General features: G+C 51.0%; 2 protein-coding genes across 2 annotated transcripts in view; one reads left to right on the top strand and one right to left on the bottom strand.

The window, feature by feature from the left end:
• Nucleotides 1-3,940, top strand: part of AMFR (autocrine motility factor receptor) — a 61,747-nt gene extending 57,807 nt beyond the window's left edge. The window contains exons 13-14 of the mRNA XM_007947194.2: nt 2,474-2,658; nt 3,793-3,940. Coding sequence (XP_007945385.1) covers nt 2,474-2,658; nt 3,793-3,940 — 333 coding nt within the window. The remainder of the gene's footprint in view (nt 1-2,473; nt 2,659-3,792) is intronic.
• Nucleotides 3,941-10,570: 6,630 nt separating this feature from the next.
• Nucleotides 10,571-18,130, bottom strand: LOC122150538 (guanine nucleotide-binding protein G(o) subunit alpha-like). Its single transcript, XM_042781742.1, has 3 exons — nt 18,125-18,130; nt 15,075-15,228; nt 10,571-10,758 (listed from the first exon to the last, which is right to left on the bottom strand). The coding sequence occupies exons 1-3, from the start codon at nt 18,128-18,130 to the stop codon at nt 10,571-10,573; spliced, it is 348 nt and encodes a 115-aa protein (XP_042637676.1).
• Between the last annotated feature and the right edge of the window lie 1,070 nt (nt 18,131-19,200).

Here is a 19,200-nt window from a genome sequence, read left to right as displayed (position 1 = left end):
GTTGCTGGAGATGGAGGAAGTGGCTCTCGCTCAGTAAGTGAAGTCCCAGGAGTTGTAGGTGTGGTTGTGTCTTATGCGGATTGTTGTTTTCTCCCACTCAGTTAAACACAAACTACAATTGACTGTCCATCGAAAAACTAAAAGCCCCTGGACGTAAAATACACCATGTTGGATTGTCTTTTTGTTGTTGAGGTATGAAAGTTTCCTGTACATTTTAAAGATTAGTCCCTTGTCTGCTATGTCATTACTAAATTGTTTTTCCTCAGTCTGTAAATTCTCTTAATCTTTTGGTGAAGGCTTTTGATGTGTATAAATGTTTAATTTTTAGGAGGTCCCCCTCATCTGGTTTTTCTTCTCTTTATGAATTTTTATTTATGTTTGATAGTGTATTTATGCCATGTGTTTAAAAAGAAAAACAAAAACTGAAAAACCAAATCCAAACTGACTGCCATCAAGTTAGTTCCATCTCACAGTGACCCTGTAGGACAAAGTTGAACATGGCTGTGAATCTTTATGGAAGTAGATTGCCTCATCTTTCTCTCATGGAGCGTTTGTGGGTTTGAACTGCTGACCTTTTGGTTAGCAGCTGAATGCTTTAACCACTGTACTGCCAGAGCTCCTATGCCATATATTGTCAAACCAATAAAAAAGAAAAAAAAACCCAAAACCACTGCACTGAGTTGATTCTGGCACACAGCACTGCCCCCTTGGAATTCCAAGGCAGTAAATCTCTACGGAAGTGGGTTCCCTCATCTTCCTCCCACAGAGCAGTCGGTAGGTTTGAACTGCTGACCTTCTGGTTAGCAGCCAAATGCCTTACCCACTACACCACCAGAGCACCTTTATGCCATGTGTTAGGGCCCCTAAATTTGCCTCGACTTTTTCTGATGATCTTTATAGTTTTGGGATTTACATTTACCTCTTTGATCTATCTTGAGTTAGTTTTTGTGTATGGTGAGAGATACGGATCCTGTTTCATTGGTATTCAAATGCATATCCAGTTTGAACAGCACCATTTGTTAAAGCGACTATCTCTTCCCCATTTAATGGCTTTCAGCCGTTTGTCAAAGATCAGTTGTCCATAGGTGGATAGATTTACTTCTGGGTTCTCAATTCTGTTCCATTGGTGTATGTGTCTGTCATTGTACCAGTACCAGACTGATTTTTTTTTTTTTTAATTTTTATTGTAATTTAGGTGAAAGTTTACAGAACAAATTTGTTTTCCATTCAGCACTTCATCCACTTTTTGTTTTGTGACATTGATTGCAGCACCACAGTGTAACACCTCTGTTCCCACTTCCTCCCTCTGGATCCCTTTCCCTGTGCCCTTCGCTCCTGTGCATCCCTGCCTTCTGAGCGTTCTCACTGTGCAAGTGAGTCCTTCTGATCTCCCACGGTTGACTCTTCTAGGGAGTGCCTCTCCCTGGTCCAGTTGTTAACCTTGTTGTTGTTGTTGTTATGTGCCGTCAAGTTGGCCCCGACTCATAGCGACCCCTCCTTGGGTTTCCGAGGTGGTATCACTACGGAAGTAGATTGCCCAACCTTCCTTCCGAGGAGTGGCTGATGGGTTTGAACCGCCAGCCTTCTGGTTAGCAGTCAAGTGCCTTAGGCACTATGCTACCAGAGTTCACCTTGTAGGTCTGTTTATTGGCTGAATATTAAACCACAGGAGTGAATTCAATTGAAGGGTGACTAGGAACCATAGTCTTGGGAGTTTCACCAGCCTCTGTCAGACTAGTAAGGCTGGTCTTTTTGTTTGTTTGTTTTTATAATTTTGAGTTTTGTTCCACATTTTTCTCCCACTCTATCCAGGATCTCCTATTTTGATCCCTTTCCGAGTGGTTAGCTGTGGTAGCTGGGCACCAGCTAGTTCTTCTGGTCTCAGGGTCGTGTAGGCTGAGGTGCCCATGGTCCACTAGCCCCTTGGACTGATTATTTCCATGCATCTTTGATTTTCTTCACTCTTCCTTGCTCCAAATGAGGAGAGACCAAAAGTTGCATCTTAGATGGCCACTTACAATTTTTAAGACCCCAGCAGCTATTCACCAGAGTAGGATATAGAGCAGTGTTTTTGTGTAGTTATGTTAGGGCAGTTGAGCAAGTAGTAGAATTGAACAGAAAATCCCCAGAATGCAAACGAGCAGCTAACTTTGTTATCAGTTTCTGGGAGTACAATTTTGAGGTGCTTATGTTCGTCATCTGATAATCATTTGCTATTCCATTTGTATTGAACATCTAGTGTGAGTCAGGCCCTATTCTTTGTGGTACACAAGCCAGACACAGGGTGCCTACCCTCAAAGCACCCGCATCTGCCGTCACACACAGGCAGTCGGTTCCCACTTTGCTGCTCCTCTGCCTGCAGCATCCTCCCTGCAGGAGGAAAAGCATTGTTGAGAGGCGCTCGGGCCAGGCGAACGGTCTCCAAAGGCAGCCCACACTCACAGCTGCATCCCCGCTTCCTCCCTGTGTCCAGACTGAGCGTGTGCCACTGGACCTCAGTCCCTGGCTGGAGGAAGGGTCTGACTTCAGTGAGGTGGACGTGGAGCCCAGCGAGGTGGAAGACTTTGAGGCTCGGGGCAGCCGGTTCTCCAAGTCCGCTGACGAGAGACAGCGCATGTTAGTCCAGCGCAAGGACGACCTCCTGCAGCAGGCTCGGAAGTAAGTTGATTCTCCAGCTCTTGCAGGCATAAATCACAGGTCAGAAACCAGTGCCTGAAGGCCTTTGTCATATAGGATCCACATGCTGTCCTTTTAAACAGTCACCAATGTTGCAAAACCATCACATGTCACTTAAAAGTTGAAATCTCAAGCTTATCTTTAAAAGACAGAACATCAGGCAACACAGAGCCCAGCTGGTAATGGTGGGCTGGTGCTGTCAGCAGTAGCCACCGTCTTCACCTCTGGGCGTCTGTACCCACGCTGCACAGATAGCACTCGTGTGCCAGCATGTTTGAAACCCAAATAGTCATTTAATTCTCTGAACTCTGAGAGAGAGCACTGTTGTTACACCCATTTGGAAGACATACGCCCTGAGGATGCTGAAGCCTGGAGAGGTTAGCACTGCCTGGGGTCTGGCTCCGAAGTCAAAGTTCTCCCTCTTTACCGCCCTGCTGCGCAGCCCAGCATTGGTGACGTCGTCTTTATGTCTGCGTGCCACCTGTCACATTCTCTACCTCATGGCTGCATGTGGCAGTGAGTGTAGTGTTGTGTGGAGCACTGTAGGAATTTTTGTTGTGTTATTTAAACTCTTGAGGACAGGGTCAGTGTTGTGTTTATTCTGGTGGATCCATGTCCAACACAGACCTTGAGATGGTAAGGACTTCATGCCCTCATGGGGGTGGCAGAGGAACAGCTGTGTACTTGGGCCTGTCCCTGGGACAAAGAGAACTTTTGTTCATCTGTCTGGGGAGAGATGTCTTCTTCATGGGATAGCGGTGAATGACAGATTCTTGTTGTTGTTGTTTGGTGCCATTGAGTCAGCCCCAACTCCCAGTGACCCTGTGTACAACAAGAGGAAACACTGCCCCGTCCCATGCCATCCTTTCAATCCTTGCTATACCTGAGCCCATCGTTGTAGCCACGGTGTCACTCCATCTCATTGAGGGTCTTCCCCTTTTTTGGGGACCCTCCACTTTACCAAGCATGATATCCTTCCCCAGGGAATGGTCCCTTCTGACAACAGAAAGCTTTATAGGTGTCTGGAATATGGAGAAATTAAAAATAATTAAAGAAACACTGCTGTGTGTTCCGGAACTTCCCACATCTCTCATGCAACTCCTTTGTGTTTTATAGGCGTTTCTTGAACAAAAGTTCTGAAGATGATTCAGCCTCAGAGAGCTTCCTCCCCTCGGAAGGCACGTCCTCTGACCCTGTGACCCTTCGTCGAAGGATGTTGGCTGCTGCGGCCGAACGGAGACTTCAGAAGCAGCAGACCTCCTAGCGTTGCCTCGCCTCCCTCCACCCCTCCTCCTGAGCGTGCGCCTGAGAGGCAGAGGCCTTTCCAGTTCTGCCTGCTGTGTGAAGAAGTGGGCTTGACTGCATTGCCGCTGTAGAAAGCATGTGGTCTTCACAGTGTTTGGACAGCTGACAAATTTCATCCTTTTTGTAATACTTTCTATGTGACGTTTCTCCCCCACTTAGAAACACTGCACATTTTAACTCTAGGCAGGATCTCGTTTGGCACTGACTGGACTTCTTTGGGTTGGGGGGAGGTGGAGAGGAAGTGGGCAGCCTGAGACCTGCAGCAAGCAGCTTGGATTACTGCTTGGGCATCAGTCAGACAAATCTGGTGTGGGGGGGGGGAGCAGCAGCTGCGAGGAGATGTACAGCCTGGGCCTGCTCCACACCATCCGTGATAGCTCACGGCAAACTGCCACTCTTAGTGCCAGGCATTCAAGACATCACAGAAGCCAGACCACAGGCGCCCAGCCCCCGGGCAAGCAGGGCATCTCGAGAAAGCACTCTTGGTTTGATGCCTGGTGCAAAGGAGGGGAAAGTCCAGGGCTGTCAAGTAGAGGAAGGGCTGTCTGTGTCACAGTAGGTCCGGGCCTGACTTTCTGAGGAAGTAGATCGAAGCTGGCTTTGTTTCCGTTCACTCTGCACTCCTGCAACTCGGCACCGTGGAGTTAGCCCTCTGTGTCTCTCCTCTCCGTGCCCCAGTGCCCACTCGGCGCGGGGAGGGCCAGCACCGACAGCACTAGGCAGCGAGCTCTGATTGGTCAAGTGTAGTAGGCAGTTACCCTCTGAGGACCTGGTCCCTGGAGAGGATATGGGCCTTGCAAGATGGGGGAGTAAACTGTGGAGGGCTTTACTGAAGAAATACAAGATGCCCTATCTTTTTTTCTTCAAGCCCTTCATTTTCATAACTCTGTTCCTATTGGTTTAAGTAAACATAGCAAAGGTTAAGACGTTGAATCCACCTGCCTTAGGGGCAGACCCTGTTCCCAAACTTTTAAAATTCTTTATACGTTTAAAGATTTGAAACATGCAATCATAGGTTACATAGTTCAGTTTTATGTCCCATTGGATTAAGTTTTTTGTTTTTTTTTTTTTTTAATGTTTGAAAGCATAATTTTATGGTAGTCCTTTTGGGAAGAATCCAGTATTATCTAAAATTATTGGCATAGTTAAATGTATTTTCCATAACTGCAGGTTTTTAGAATGTTTAAAAGTAATTGAGAAAAGGGTGATGAGTAAATAGTTAGGCCGAGATAATTTATTTCAATAAATCTTTCAAAAGCCTTACTTTGAAATGCTGTTAGTAAATTTCTGTGACTTTTTTTTAATGTTTTGTTTTGCTAAGAGCATTGCTGTTTGTTTCTGTTTTTATTGTAAAACAATAATAATAATAATAAAAAGCAGACTCTCCTGGTGTGTTGTCTGGAGCTGGGAGCGGAGGCAGCTCTATGCAGAGGTGTCGGGTTGACTCTCCTTTTGTTGTGTGTTGTGTGGTCCCTTCCTTTTGAACTTGGAAGGCTTTCTTTCCTAGTTAAATCCCAGGGAACGTATGTGGAGAGACAGAACTGACCTCTTATTCCCCTTATTTTTCTCTCATGTTTTCAGGGTAAGGGAGAGAAAAGTTATTTTACTTCCCTTGCTTGTAACAAACTCTCTTTGCATTCCATGTTGCACACAGTAAGGATAACGCCAATTCCACATGTTCTTTTGTTCCTGATACGTGAAAATGGAAAACTGTGCAGGTCGATTTTAGAGGGTCTTGGGATATGGGGATCCAGCAGTATGACAATAGCAAAAGCAAGAGAAATCTCTTGAGTAGCTTAAAATGACCCGAGAAGAGAAGTCTGAAATTCATCGTTGCCCCTGGAGAGTTAAGGATCCGAGGCATTCTGCCATCTTCGTTTTGTCACCCCTTGCAAGTGTCTGGGACAGATGCTAAGGGCGTAGCAGGAGCTAGGCTAGTTTCCTTTTACCTGGACCGAGTTCTCCTTCCCAGGGCTCCTTTCTCCAGCCTGAATGTCTGTAGGGACTGGGAGCTCCTCCCCACGCTCAGCCGTGTGGTCACAGAGCTGAAGCCCAGCCGCTGGTGAAGTTTGGAAACAGGCAACAGGGAGTCCCAAGCACTGCGGCAAAGGTGGCCCTTGTGCTCTCAGGGTCTTTGAAACTAGTCCGTTTTCTTATTGGCCCTGTTTTGTTGACATTATAGGTTCACCTCAGTTTTTTTTCCCCCTCCAAATGTTGAGGCTTTGTGTACCATAGACAATGGTGGCCCACATGCAAGTTTCACTGGTGGTGATGGAACTCCTGTTTGCTCAGGTGGCCTCTTGAACCTGATTTCCCACTGGGGCTGTGCAGACTGTGTGCTTCCAGACCTAATGTTCTGTGGTGTGACTTTGCCCATGAAAACAAAGAACCAGAGCTCTGGGAGGGCGGGACGCAGCCTGGGAAAGATGGTCAGCCTGACCACGAAGCCTCCATTATCTGAAACCTTTCCTCTTGCCTGTACTTTCTGTTAGGTTAACATGGTCTCGAACCTGGCTGCACGTGAGAGTCCTGTGGAATTTAGAAAAAATGTGTTGCTTAGGTTTTGCCCCCCCATCTTCCTGGTTCTAATTTAATTGGTCTTTTCCCTGGATCCTTCCCAGAAGTTTCCTCCTAATCTCCCTTTTAAGAAAGAAAACCAAACCAAAAACCAAACTCACTGCTGTCGAGTCGATTCTGACTCATAGCAACCCCCATTGGGTTTCTGAGGCTATAAATCTATGGAAGTAGATCACCCCATCTTCTTCTGTGGAGTGGCTGGTGGGTTTGAACTGCCAACCTTCTGGTAAGCAGTCAGATGCCTTAGGAAGTCTACCACCAGTGCTCCTTTTTAAGAAAGGTAAGGCAAATTTCTGTTGGTTTTATCTGCAGACTCCATTTGAAGGTGGGGAAGAACCTGTTAGTCTTGTTTGAGAGAAATTTAGGGACACCACATGTAGACAGTGTCCTTCAGCTCTTCATCTGCATCTTGGTTGGTGCCCCCAGACCAGTGTTAGGAAGCAGAGCTGTGGTGAGGATTGCAAGTCTCACCATTGATCACTGGTTGGTTGTGTTGTGTGCCACCATGTGCAGATAACAAGTTTGAGGGAGTGTTGGGGGAGGCCGGTGGGGAAAGCACCGGAAAAGAGGCGTGGCCTGGCTTCCTTGCAGGCTTATCTTGGCAGAAGAGGTTCGGGAGCACCTGGCTGGCTGGCATGGGTGTTTGTAACTGGAGAACTAGCATTAGTTAACTCCATAGTATTGAGGTAATGCCGGCCTTGACCTCTACCCCCACTAGAAAAAAAAGACCACTGGCACTTGTGAAGGAAAGGCCTTCCTGAGTTGGGCAATTTGGGCATTTACAGGAAGTGGGGAGAGCCCTTCCATCTGAAGATGGCATGGTGTCGCATTTGGCTGCTTGGCCAATGATGGGCACAGAAGCACGATGCTGGCATTTCCGTGGCCTGCTGTTCCCTGCAGGTCCCAGTCTCAACTGAGGGCTAGTTCTTATAGCAGAAACGTGGCCACCTGAGGAAGCCCGGAGGAGACAGGAGTCAGAGCTCCGGGAGCCAGGCTGGCCCATCTTAGTTATCCCTTGTTTGTTTGGCTCACCGCTTCCTGACATCCAGGTGCAGTATGAGAGGCAGGGTAGGAGGAAACCCTCCTGGCCACTTGGACCCAGAGCTTGTTCCCAGCTTTTAAAGATGTCCAGAATGAGGGGACGTGACCCCTTGCCTGCAGAGGGCCTGGGTAATTTCTGACTGGCCTCATTCATGGGACCGCCTGTTCTTGTACTGTTGGCCATCCACTTTGTACAGAAGAAACAGGACCCTGTATTAGCTAGAGATTTGGGGCTTCTTGCCCTACCCTAAAAAACAAAACAACCAGATGAAGATGAGAAGAGCTGGGAGCCAGGAGGAAGAGGGTGTACTGTGAGCAGGAAGTGGCTCACTCCTCTGCCCTCCTTGTTCCCAGGTGGCACTGGGCCACTGTCCTCTGACCTCTCAGAGCTAGCTGCCTGTCTCCCACCCCCACAGCACTGAGTGGGGACATGGAGAGGGGTTTGTGCAGAGGATTCCTTACCCGGCCCTTATCACCTGCCCGCCAACATCCCAGCAGCGTCTGTGGCCCGAGTGGTACCCCCACCAAACAATCGTCACCGAAAGCCAGAGGGTGAGAGACTTAAGAATACAGACAAACATTCTCTTTATTGAGCTACACATGAATTTTCCATTAGAGAAGTAGACTGGCAGTGTGTAAGATACCACAGAAACCTCACCAATTGGGAATAGAAAGGCTTAGAAAGACCCGTGGGCTGTTTTTTTTTTTTTTTTTCCTCCTTTTTTCCTTTTTTTTTAAATTTTTTTTCCTGTGTTTTTAATTTTTTGTGTGTTTTGTCTTTTTGCCTCTTTATTTGAAATGGCTGTGACTGGTTTTCTTCAGCAAATGTTAAGTCTTAAAAGTGGAACCATGAAGTTTGGGGGTTGTATACTAGTCAGTAGAAATGACATAGGACGGGTCATGAAAACAGTGGCTTTAATGTAAACACTACATTCCATCTTATTTTTTTTAATTTTTTTTTTGTGTTTTTTTTTTCCCCATCTTGTGGTATTTAAAAATTTTGTTGTTGTTGTTGTTCTTTTTATCTGCAGCACAAACATCCCCACATGAGAAAGAGCGAACACAGGCTGCAGAAACAAAGGAAAAGGTGGCAAGGAAGGGTCCACAGAAAAAGGAGAGGTCGCCTGAAAGACTAAGGATCCAAAATGTAAAAGGAAAAGAAGCCACACCCCCACTTCCTACAGACTGTGAGCACGGATTTGGTGTGTAGTTTGTGGTTCTCATCAGACAAAAGAAAACACAACAGAAAGAAAAAACAAAATCTTGAGAAGGTTGTTGACAGAACAACTGATTTCTATAGGGCTCTATTTATATATATGATAGGGATTTTTTTTTTTTTTTTTTTTTGGCAGCTACTGGCCAGTGAGAGCTGTGCTTTTTCTATACAAACCTGGAGTGAGTGTGTGGTTGGGGCGACAGGGCTGAGGAGTGGGAGCCATCACTTGGTGTCAGGTGGCTGAAAGGCCACCGGGGGCCTGCAGGGGTCTGCGTGGTTCCCGGAAGCACAGCCTGAGCACATATCTCCAAAAACCCACACACTGCGCAGGAGCGCCTGGCGACACACGGCCCAGCACCTCTGCGGGGGCGCTAGGGGCTGTGGTGGTGGTGGTGGTGGTGGCAGTGGTGGTGTATGTTTACTTGTTTCAAAAAAAAAAAGAAATATGGATGAAATGTTTTTTCCTTTTTCCTCTTTTTTCAAGCTACAAAGCACATGAGAAATGTTCGGGTTTTTTTTCTTTCAAATTCTAAATGTAAAGACTCAACTAAAACCGAATTCTACAGCATTCTACGGAAATACACAGCCGTCAGTCACTCTGGGGTCGTAGGTTAGACAGGGGCTTGGTACAGAAAGGCTGTGTGTCTTACAAAGGCCCAAAGGTCATGCTATCAGGAGATGAACGTCAACAGCAAAGAGTCCGTGAAGCAGTCTGTAGAGAAAGAGATAAGGGGTCCAGTCTGACCATTTTCTTTGATTTTAAGAAGCAAGCAAGCAACCAAAAAACCCTGGGACATTTTTTCATAGTGTTGGGGTCGGGCAAGATGGGGTGGCATCACGGGAGGGCTCCAGAACCAAGTGAAGCCATTCCCAGGGCCCCTGGAAGCCTCAGCCAGGGGACCCGCTCAGTCTATAAGTCCTGTGCCCCTGGGCCACACCTGCTCCTTCTCCACTATCTCCCCTTCTGCCCAGCGTGCCCTCTCATTGGGGTTCGGGCTTCAATCCTGCAGGTGAACTGGAGCCATGACTCGCATGTCTCCTCCCCTCAGTTGCTTCTAGGAAGCAGACTGAGTCTCCCTCTCTCTGATTCTTGCATTATTAACGTGAATAAAGAAAACTCAGGAGACAGTGCATTGGTCGGAGCAATGATTCTTCTGAATACGTGAAATCAACCACCACCACCACCCAGAAGAGAAGCATCTTTGAATTGTTGTTGCTGGGGAATAGGGTAGGGAGATGTTTAGGGTGTCGGTCATTTTTAAAAGAGTTTTGGAATTCGCACAAGAGCAGGACGGACGGAGAGCACACTGCCTTGGTGGGTGGAAGGCGGAGAAACAGCCAGACTGAAGCCAGGGCGTTCTCTGCCCTCCCCTGCTCACAGAAATGAGTCTCAGGGGGTAAAATCACATGGCTGCTCTTAAAAGGATGGGCTCCCCAATCAGGACGCCCATCGTGTGGGTATGTGTGTGTGTGTGTGTGTGTACACTCACACACGGGCATGCTCATGTGCTGGCCCCAGGGAAATCTTGATGAACTATAAAACAGTGGTCAGTTCTGGCCACAGCTCTTTCTAACACAAACTAAAAAGATTTATATATATAGATTTGTATATATATGTTTTTTGTTATGCCTTTTTAAATTTTATTTACCAACTTGCATCTGTTGGGGTGTGTGTGTGTGTGTGTGCGCGCGCATGTGCAAGCTTTTCTGAGTGCTGGAATCATTACCAAATAGGTTGCTATACAGGACAAGAGGTCAGTACAAGCCGCAGCCCCGGAGGTTGTTGGCAATGATGATGTCGGTGACAGCGTCGAATACCACCTGGATATTATTCGTGTCTGTGGCACAAGTCATGTGACAATAAATTTCTTTGTTGGGTGAGCGGTTTTTGCTTTCAAATTGTGCTTGGATGTAGGCAGCTGCATCTTCGTAGGTATTGGGGCCTGTAACAGACACAGAACAGGGGAGGCCCCCGTGAGAGCTGTGCTGGGCTGGGCGGGGGGAGTGCAGAAGCAGAGAAGCTGGCCGGTGGTTTTCAGGAGGCAGGAGGAAACAGCAAGGGACCAGAGGAAAGCAGCTCTAGGAACTGCGGGCCATTTGTTCTCCAAGGTGTGGTCACCTTTTAAATCAAAGATGATGTACGTTTTGCATTTGCCTGACTTTTGACTTCTCAAGATCTTTTCCATGTTTTCTCACTGGATTGACCCAGGGGCCCTGGAAGAACAGGGCCACAGGTAATTTCTTCTGCCTGCTAATGAGCAAATGGAAGCTCAGAGGGCCTGGGTCCACCATCCCACCACTTCCCTGGGTTTCAGCTAGTCTTGTTGCTTCTCAGAAACCAAGCAAATAGGCCAGCTGGGGCTGGTGAGGGCCCCTGGCTCGGTGCCTGAGAGGGAGGACCTGCACTTCTTCCTTGATGAGGTCCTCGAATGAGAAGCCACTTTGAGAGCTGGGAGTCTCTCTAAGCGGGTTTAGCTTTGGGTGAGAGGCTAGGATCCGGGAGTCTCAGTATCTCCAAATTGGGACCTCTAAGGGGATACTGGTGTGGATAACACCCAACTGGGCTCCCTATTGCCCTCACCAATTCCTTTGGTGTTTCCTGGGCCCTGGCTAGGGCTGGGTGAGTGGGTGGGAACATCTCTGGGTGACATAAGTTTTTCAACCAATGTCTGGCAGCTGTAGCCCAAACCCCGTGGCTCTGCCTGATCGACAGTGATCAACAAAACAGACCAACCCAGAAGTCGCTGTCAGTCCAGCAAAGGAAGATGTGCTGTTCTCTTCAGTGCTGTTAGGATCTGGCCTAATGTGGAAATAATATACTCTGTTTGAGGATGTGGGGCCTCATTCTCCAAGGGTGTGAGCCATGGGGCTGGGGAGTTTGGGGTCTGGGCTGAAGCAAGGCTTCTGCAGTCAGGACTGATATTAAACAGGAAGAAGCTAGCCCTGTGCTCTAGGCAAACGTGAAAGAGGCCCTGGGTACGGGGTGGAAACATCTCTGGGGGAGAAGAAGAGGGCCTTCGGCCGCCCAGCAGGAGCACCCAAACCCACACGGCAGAACCTCCAGGAACCCACCGTCAGACACCGAGCACAGAAGAAAACAAGCCCACAGTTGTCAGCCAAGCTGCTTCCAAGTTAATTGTAGGCACTTCTCAAAGCCTACACAAAGCCTGAGACCTGGACTCTATCAAGGAGCTTCCTGTGCAGAGAGAGCCAAGACAAAGGCCCTGGTGACAGAGAAAAGTGTCTATTTTCCAGGAGAGGACCCACAGGGACATCCTCTCTGGGTAGCAGGGGTGCCAGCTCTGCTGAGTCCCGTGCTTTTATCCAAACCTCTCCTGCCTGGTGCATGTGGGCCAGGACGGCCCCTTAAGAGCCCCCTTGGATGTTCGCTACCACCTGCCTCCACCCACCAGCCCGTGTCCTCCACAGGCCTTAGCACTCCATGTGGCCACTGCATTCCGTGGTACCTGGAGGCTTAAGGGAGCGAGGTCAGGCATCAGCAAAATATTATTTCAGAACTCTGGACCATGTGATGGGAGGTGGGCTTTTGCAGAGTTTGAGGTAGATTAAAAAAAACGAAGAGGTGATGGTGGAGGGAGATGTATTGTGAAGCAAATGAGCAGAGTCGGAGGGAGGGAGGGAGGGAGGGCCGAGGTGAGGGGAGTCTTCTCCAGAGAGCCCCGCTCTTAGGAAGCAGCTCGTGTTGGGTGTGAGTGGCCCTTATTACTGTGCGTGCCAGGCAGGGTCTCCATTGGGCTGCCTACTTGTCAGCCATCCCAGTGGTTCTGGACTCACATGGGAGCCCTCTGAAGGCCCTGGGGGAATTTAGAGGTTTTGAACATTCAGTTCACTTTCCCTGGGGCCATCAATTGGAGGCATCCAGCCCCCATGCTCCATAGCAGCGAGACGGACCACTCACGACCTTGTCCCGAGCCGGGCTCCAGTGGGGCCCCTGTCCCTGGGGACAAGGATGAGCGTTAGGGTGAGCCTCAGGATTGGGCCTGCCCTCTGGAGACAGCATGGCCTGAGATGACCTGCCAGGCCATGTAGGCTTCCAGGCTCCATCCTGTTACCAACATTTTCCAAAGACCAGAATTGGTCCGGGAGGGCCTTTGCTGAGGTGCGGCGGTCAGCAGTGGCTGCCAAGAGTGTGGGTGCAGCCTACCTCTGCCAGCAGGCAGGGCCCTCCCACTCAGTTGGCAAGCCTGGGGCTGGGCCTTTCTGGGCCCATCCCAAGCCCCCCTGTGTTCACTCTACCCTGCAGAGGGCACCTCCACCTAGCCAGCTGCCCCTTCCCTGACTTCTACCTTCACTTCGAGCTCTGACACCAGACTGTCCTCTCCACTCACACCTTCACACTTACAACTACCCCATGAAGCAGGCATCATTACAATCTACTGTGGCACCCACAGTGCCTGGATGATATAAATGGTTAACGTGCTTGACTGCTAACTGAAAGGCTGGCGGTTTGACTCCACCCAGAGGCACCTCGGAAGAAAGGCCTGGCAATCCACTTCTGAAAAACCAGCCATTGAAAACCCTGTAGAGTGTAGATCTCCTCTGACACATAAGGAGTTGCCATGTGTCAGATCGACTGGACGGCGACCGGTCTAGACGTACAGTTACTGTGGTGCTCAGACGGGGAAAGGGGCTGGGGAGATGCGCTAACTAGCCCAAAGGCGCCGGGGTCCAGGCTGCTTGGGCCCCCTGCCCAGCTGGAGAGTCTGTGCTCCTCACGGCCGTCTGTGGGACCCAACGGCTGCAGTGCAGGCACAGTGCTCGTCCCCGCCCCGCTCTCGGCCCCAGGATGAGCAGAAACCTTGCAAATGCACAAATTCCCGGAGCCCCAGGTAGTAGGTTCCACTAGTGAAGGGTGGAGACTAGATCTATTTTGGACTCAGAAAAAATCACTGTCTTATCAATATCAAGAGCCCCCTGGCTGGGACCTGAGACCCCTGAGCCCTGAGCCCATGCCCACAGCCTCCCTTCAGGGCTGTGTCAGTGACTGACTTCCTGGAGGAGCCAACTTGTGCCCTTCCCTGGAGGGGAGGACACACCCTCCTCCACAGCAGCGTGGTCAAGGGTCGGGCCCTCCGTGCTCTCAGCATGCAAAGATGACTCCACTCAGGGGCCTGCTGGCACAGGGACTCAGCCTGGATTCCCATCAACACTGCTTCTCACCTGAGCTGCAGCCCCTCATGGGATCCCGGGGGTCCCAGAGCTGGTCTGTCCTATAACCGCCACCCTCCCTCTGCTGTTGCTACAGTCCGGTCCCTCACCCATCCATTCAGGGGTCAATAGAACATTCCCATGAGAGTCATTTGGGAGAAAAATGCCTCAGAGAAGACAGAAAAAAGGGAGGCAGCTTGCAGATAATAGAAGATTTGATCTGGTGAAAAGACCAGGTTGAGGGAGGAGGCACAGTGGGGTGTAGAGTGGAGAGAGGAGGCATGGTGGGGTGAGGAAGGGATGACCGGGCTGGGCATGGGGGGACTGCCACACACTGTGGTGTCTGGTGTGGGCATGGAAGTGAAACACACAGTAGGGAGGCAAGTGGGGGCTGAAATGTAGCCCACTCTTAGGCCACACACCCACCGGTGGAGTGGAGGAAGGGGAATTAGAATGTTCTAATTCACGCATTCCCTGGAGAAGGATGTCATGCTTGGTAAAGTGGAGGGACAATGAAAAAGGGGAAGGCCCTCAACAAGATGGATTGACACAGTGACTGCAGTGACGGGCTCAGGCATAGCCAGGACTGTGAGGGTGGCACAGCACCGGGCAGTGTTTCACTCTGTTGTACACAGAGTCGCTGGGAGGTGTAGCCAACTCAATGGCACTGAACAACAAGAAATTCATGCCAAGTTGCTGTGGACCAGCCCTAGCCCTGAGCAGGGTGAGGGGACGCCATGGCAAAACTGAGGGAGGACCTTCTGCAAGAAAAGCCTGTGGTTCTGTCCTGCCTCCTAGTCCCTGCCATGTCACCTCTGAGCCTCCTGGTCACAACGCCCACGGCTCAGGAGGAGACAGCTCCCACCACACCCAGGCTGCACCCCGAGTGCTTCCTCCACAGCCTGCCGGCCCCCTCAGCTGGCCCCACGCACCCTGTCCTCGTCTGGGTCACGTGCTGCTGGCTGGGCAACCTATTCCCTGAGCCCACAGGAGGTCGGGGTCTGGCTCACGTCCCTACCTGGACCTACTGGGGAAGACCCAGGTCCCCGTTGGGTGGCCTGCCTGATGCACAGGGCCGCATGACACCCACCTGTGTATTCAGGGAAGCAGATGGTCAAAGGTGACTTCTTGATCTTCTCGCCAAAGAGATCTTTCTTGTTGAGGAAGAGGATGATGGAGGTATCGATGAAGAACTTGTTGTTACAGATGGAGTCGAAGAGCATGAGAGACTCGTGCATGCGGTTCTGCAGCCCCAGGCGGGGAGAAGAGAAGCCAGACAGACAGCGGGAGGGACAGACACGGAGACAGGGAAAGAGAAGAAGAGAATTAGGCTTGAGAGAGAGCTCTAGGTGACTTGGCTGCTCAGGGGAGGCTCGAGTGGCCCTCGACCGAGGCGGCGTAGAGAGAAGCTGTCTGTAAAGCCCCTATCTCAGAGCGTGCCCTCACCCATCCTGACGGCTTAGCGGCAGAGGTGACTGGGAACCAACCCTGGCTCCCTGGATGAAGCTAAGGACAGGGCCACCTGGGGCTTCCCTTTCTACACAAAGAATGTGTGTGTATGTGGGTGCTGTGGGGGCCAGGGGCCCCAGAGCTAGGCTTTGGCCTTCTTTGTTTGGACTTTCCTCCTGGGCCCTCATCAAGGGGCGGGCCTCTGGAAGTGGTATGGGCTTCCAGGTCCCTCCTGTGGTCTGAGAGGAAGTCACGCCAGTCACCTCCTGGCCGCTTGGGAGCCACTAAGCAGGGGAGCTGCTCCTGTGCAGAGCTGCCTCCGGGAGCGGCAGGTGGACTGGCCACACCCTCCAGATGGGTCCAACTCAGCCACATTTGACCCTGCAAGGAGTTCTGGGCAATTCAGATGTGAAGTACTGCTGGGCACTCAGAAATTTGTTTGTGAATGTGACAGGCACCCCAAGGAAAGCCGAGCCCGAGGAGGACACCCTGGGCTGAGGACTGACTCGTCCCACTTTGAGACGCCACACCCAGCTCCACAGCCTAAAGTCCCAGCCCATAGGTAATTCCTAGTTAAACTTAGCTCTGAATTAAGAAGACTGGAACAAATAATAGGAAAGAGAAGGGCTTAGTGGGGACATGATTCACTGAGAGGTGAACTCGCTACCCTAGGGATAAGTAAATGCTAGGAGCTGAGTAAATCACTCTTCCAATTACCACGACCTTGCTCTGAGCAGGAGGGTGAGGAAGGTGACAGAGTGACCATCAATGACTGAGGCCCACTCTGTGCCAGCACATGCCAAGCGCTTCACCTACCTTGTATACTTAACCTCATCAATCCTTAGGGGACATAACAGGGACATGAGAGAGCAGAGACTTGTACCCTGCTCTAGGCCAGATCCAGGGCTTCAACCTCTCTGCTCCATGGGCATCTGGAGGCAGAGGGAACTTCAAGGGCCCTGTGTTGAAATGGGCCATGGTCCAATGCCACAGAGCAAGGGGCTGTCACAACTCTCAGCTCCCACAGGCTCCTGTGACAGGCTCTGACCTGCTTATGCAATGGGTTTCTCTGGGAATATCATTAGTTTGTGGCCTTTAGAGGAATAAATAGCGTTACGATTGGTCAGTTCAGCCTTCAGTAACCCCTTCCATGATTGCATCATTACATACCTACCCTGTCAAGGCTATTATCTCCAAGCCCTTGTTTTTATTGGCTCAAGCCAGCTGGCAGAGTGGGGCAGTCTCAGGTCTCAGCTGCCCTTTGGGAGCCCTTCCACAAATGGCATGGTCTCACCACCCGCCACGTAGTAAATGGCATTGTCCTTTTACTTTGCAGTGAACTCATATGCTTGCCTCCACTTCTAGCATCAGCCAGGACAATGCATTCTCAGCTCCCCCTGCATTCACATGGTCCCACTTGGGGAGAGAGACACGCATTTGCCTTGTGTTGTCTCAATGGTGTCTACTCAGAAAATGGTAGGTGGAGGTTTCCTAGAAGGCCAAGTGAATCCTTGCTTAGGGCCACCTATGAAGACAGAGTGGAGACCTCCAAGACACCAAGGAATCAATGGGAGACTGGCCCTTCACTCCCCACCCTACAGAGTCACCCTCATCCTACAGCTGCTCAACAAAGAGCTGAAAACCCACAGCCAGAGGCCCACTCCCAATCCACTTCACCACTGTCTGCACCTGCTGTGGTCTACAGTTGTTGGGGACGCCCAGGACATCATGCGGAATCACCAGGGTGACCAAAACTGAGGGTAGAGGGCTATGTGTATTTGGCTTGTGGACCAGTCTGTTCTTTTCAACACAAGACCACTCAGCTTAGGTCTGGAGGAGAAACCCAGGCTGGTTCTCCCAGGCAGGTGCTACACGGTACCACTCTGCCAGTGCCCAGCCCCCCTGCTGCCACCATGCTCAGGGTTACAGAGTGTCCGCTTGCTCACTCACCCACCCACCCACTCACTCACTCATTTTTCTAACCAACATTCTCAGCAGACCCCTGCTGGGCTGCTAGGGGGCTATAGACCTGACCCGGATAAGGCTCCTGCTCTCCAAGAGCTCACAGTCTAGTTGGGAAGAGGATGCTCACACAGTAGAAAGGCCTGAGGCTGCAAGAAGGGAGCTGGATGGGGGGGGGGTACACATGCAGTCAGACATGGTATTCAGGGAGGGCCTTAGAGAGGGCCTCCAAGAAAGCCTGATCCTGGCACTGCAGCTGGGACTTTAAGGAAAGGAGCTGGCTGCAGGGAGGGGAAGTGCCGGTGCCAGAGACCCCTCCGCGCCCCACAGGCCTGCCTGCCTTCCCTCTGAGTGCCAACTGGAGCCCATCACCGAGGAGCCAAGGGCACTGGCTGTCCTTACAAGCTTCCCAGGAGGAGACAGACGCCGGAGCACATTTAAAACAGAGATGCACCATTGGAGAAAAGAGGAAGAAGTCAGGGTTACAAATAGCCACCAGCCCGCAGTGCTTTCCCGCAGAGCCACTGGGAACCCGCCTCCCTGGGCCATGTCCTTTGCCCACCTGCTCCAGCCCTCTGCCTGCCCACGGGCAGATTACCCAAAAGCAAAGGAAGCATGTCTACTTTCCTTTTGGGGAGTCTGCCACCGTGTCTGGTCCTGGCCTAGGTGTGGAGATGTTAGGACAGGAAGGTGGGCTCAGCCCTGAGCCACACAGCCTCCTGCCCTCACCTCCATGACACTTGCAACAATTCCTGGTCACCTGGAGTCCTGCTGCCCAGTGCAGTAAGTGCCCACTCCAGCAGGTGGCCCGCAGCCTTGGCCCGGGTCCCACGTGGTGTGGGCGTGCTGGAGGCGCTGCTTGGGCACCGACACAACACACCACACTCGTGCTAGAAACCAGCTGGCACTTTTTTTATTAATGGTTGGTGACTAATAAATACATTACGGCAGCCAATAAATTATTACAATAACTAGAGATTTATTAAACCAACAAGTCACTCTTCTTACAAAATTACAGTTAATAGGGGGTGGGTGGTGGCAGCAGGGTCGGGAGGAGGGATCACTGTACCTAAGAGAGAAGGCTTTGCTGAGGAGGAAGGGGGCGCCAAGCCCACCCCTGCCTGGGAGAGGGGAGGGGAACAGGCAGGTGGCACAAGAGGGAAGGGGGTCTGGGCAGGCTGAGAACACGTGGAGCAGGTGGCTGAGTCAGAACCAGCAAAGGGCAGTGATGACCAGGAGAAGGGATGCTGGCCAGGCTGGAGTCACTCCTGCCTCCAGCTGGGAGGGAGAGGGTCCATACGGGGTGAGGAGTACAGGGAGGGTTGAGGATGGACCACAGGAGGAGATGGTGGCTTAGAGCTGCTGGCTCTGCTGAGAAGCGGGGGGGTGTACGCCTGGTGGTCTGGGTGCACTGGGCCTGGGGGTGGGGGTGAAGTTTTCCCTTCCAGAAGGGCCTCTTTACTCACCAAGAAGGCTCAGGAATTTGGACAGGGGTGGGGTCTGCTCTCTGGGCAGGGAGGATTCAGGATTCTTCATACTGGGGGAGAGGGCTATCTCAGACCCCACCTTACAGTTCTGCCTCAGCCCTGTCCCCTGGCCTGAGTGGCTGTTGTGTCCCCCTGACTTGGGCTGCTGGGGCTCCTCCCTCTGTATGCTTGTGGCCTGACATTGGGGAAATGTCTTGGGGCTCCTTGCCTTTGGCACCCCAGATGAGTCTCTGGTGGCCATGGAGTAGAAGCTCATGCCTTGGGTTGTGAGACCTGCCAGGTGGCAGTAAGGCCTCTAGAGGTCAGAGAAGAGCTGAG

The sequence above is a fragment of the Orycteropus afer genome, unplaced genomic scaffold (assembly GCF_000298275.1).
Source record: "Orycteropus afer afer isolate SDZICR_OR568_19922 unplaced genomic scaffold, OryAfe1.0 scaffold00009, whole genome shotgun sequence".
Taxonomy (NCBI): domain Eukaryota; kingdom Metazoa; phylum Chordata; class Mammalia; order Tubulidentata; family Orycteropodidae; genus Orycteropus; species Orycteropus afer.
This window is presented reverse-complemented; position numbering and strand designations above follow the sequence as displayed.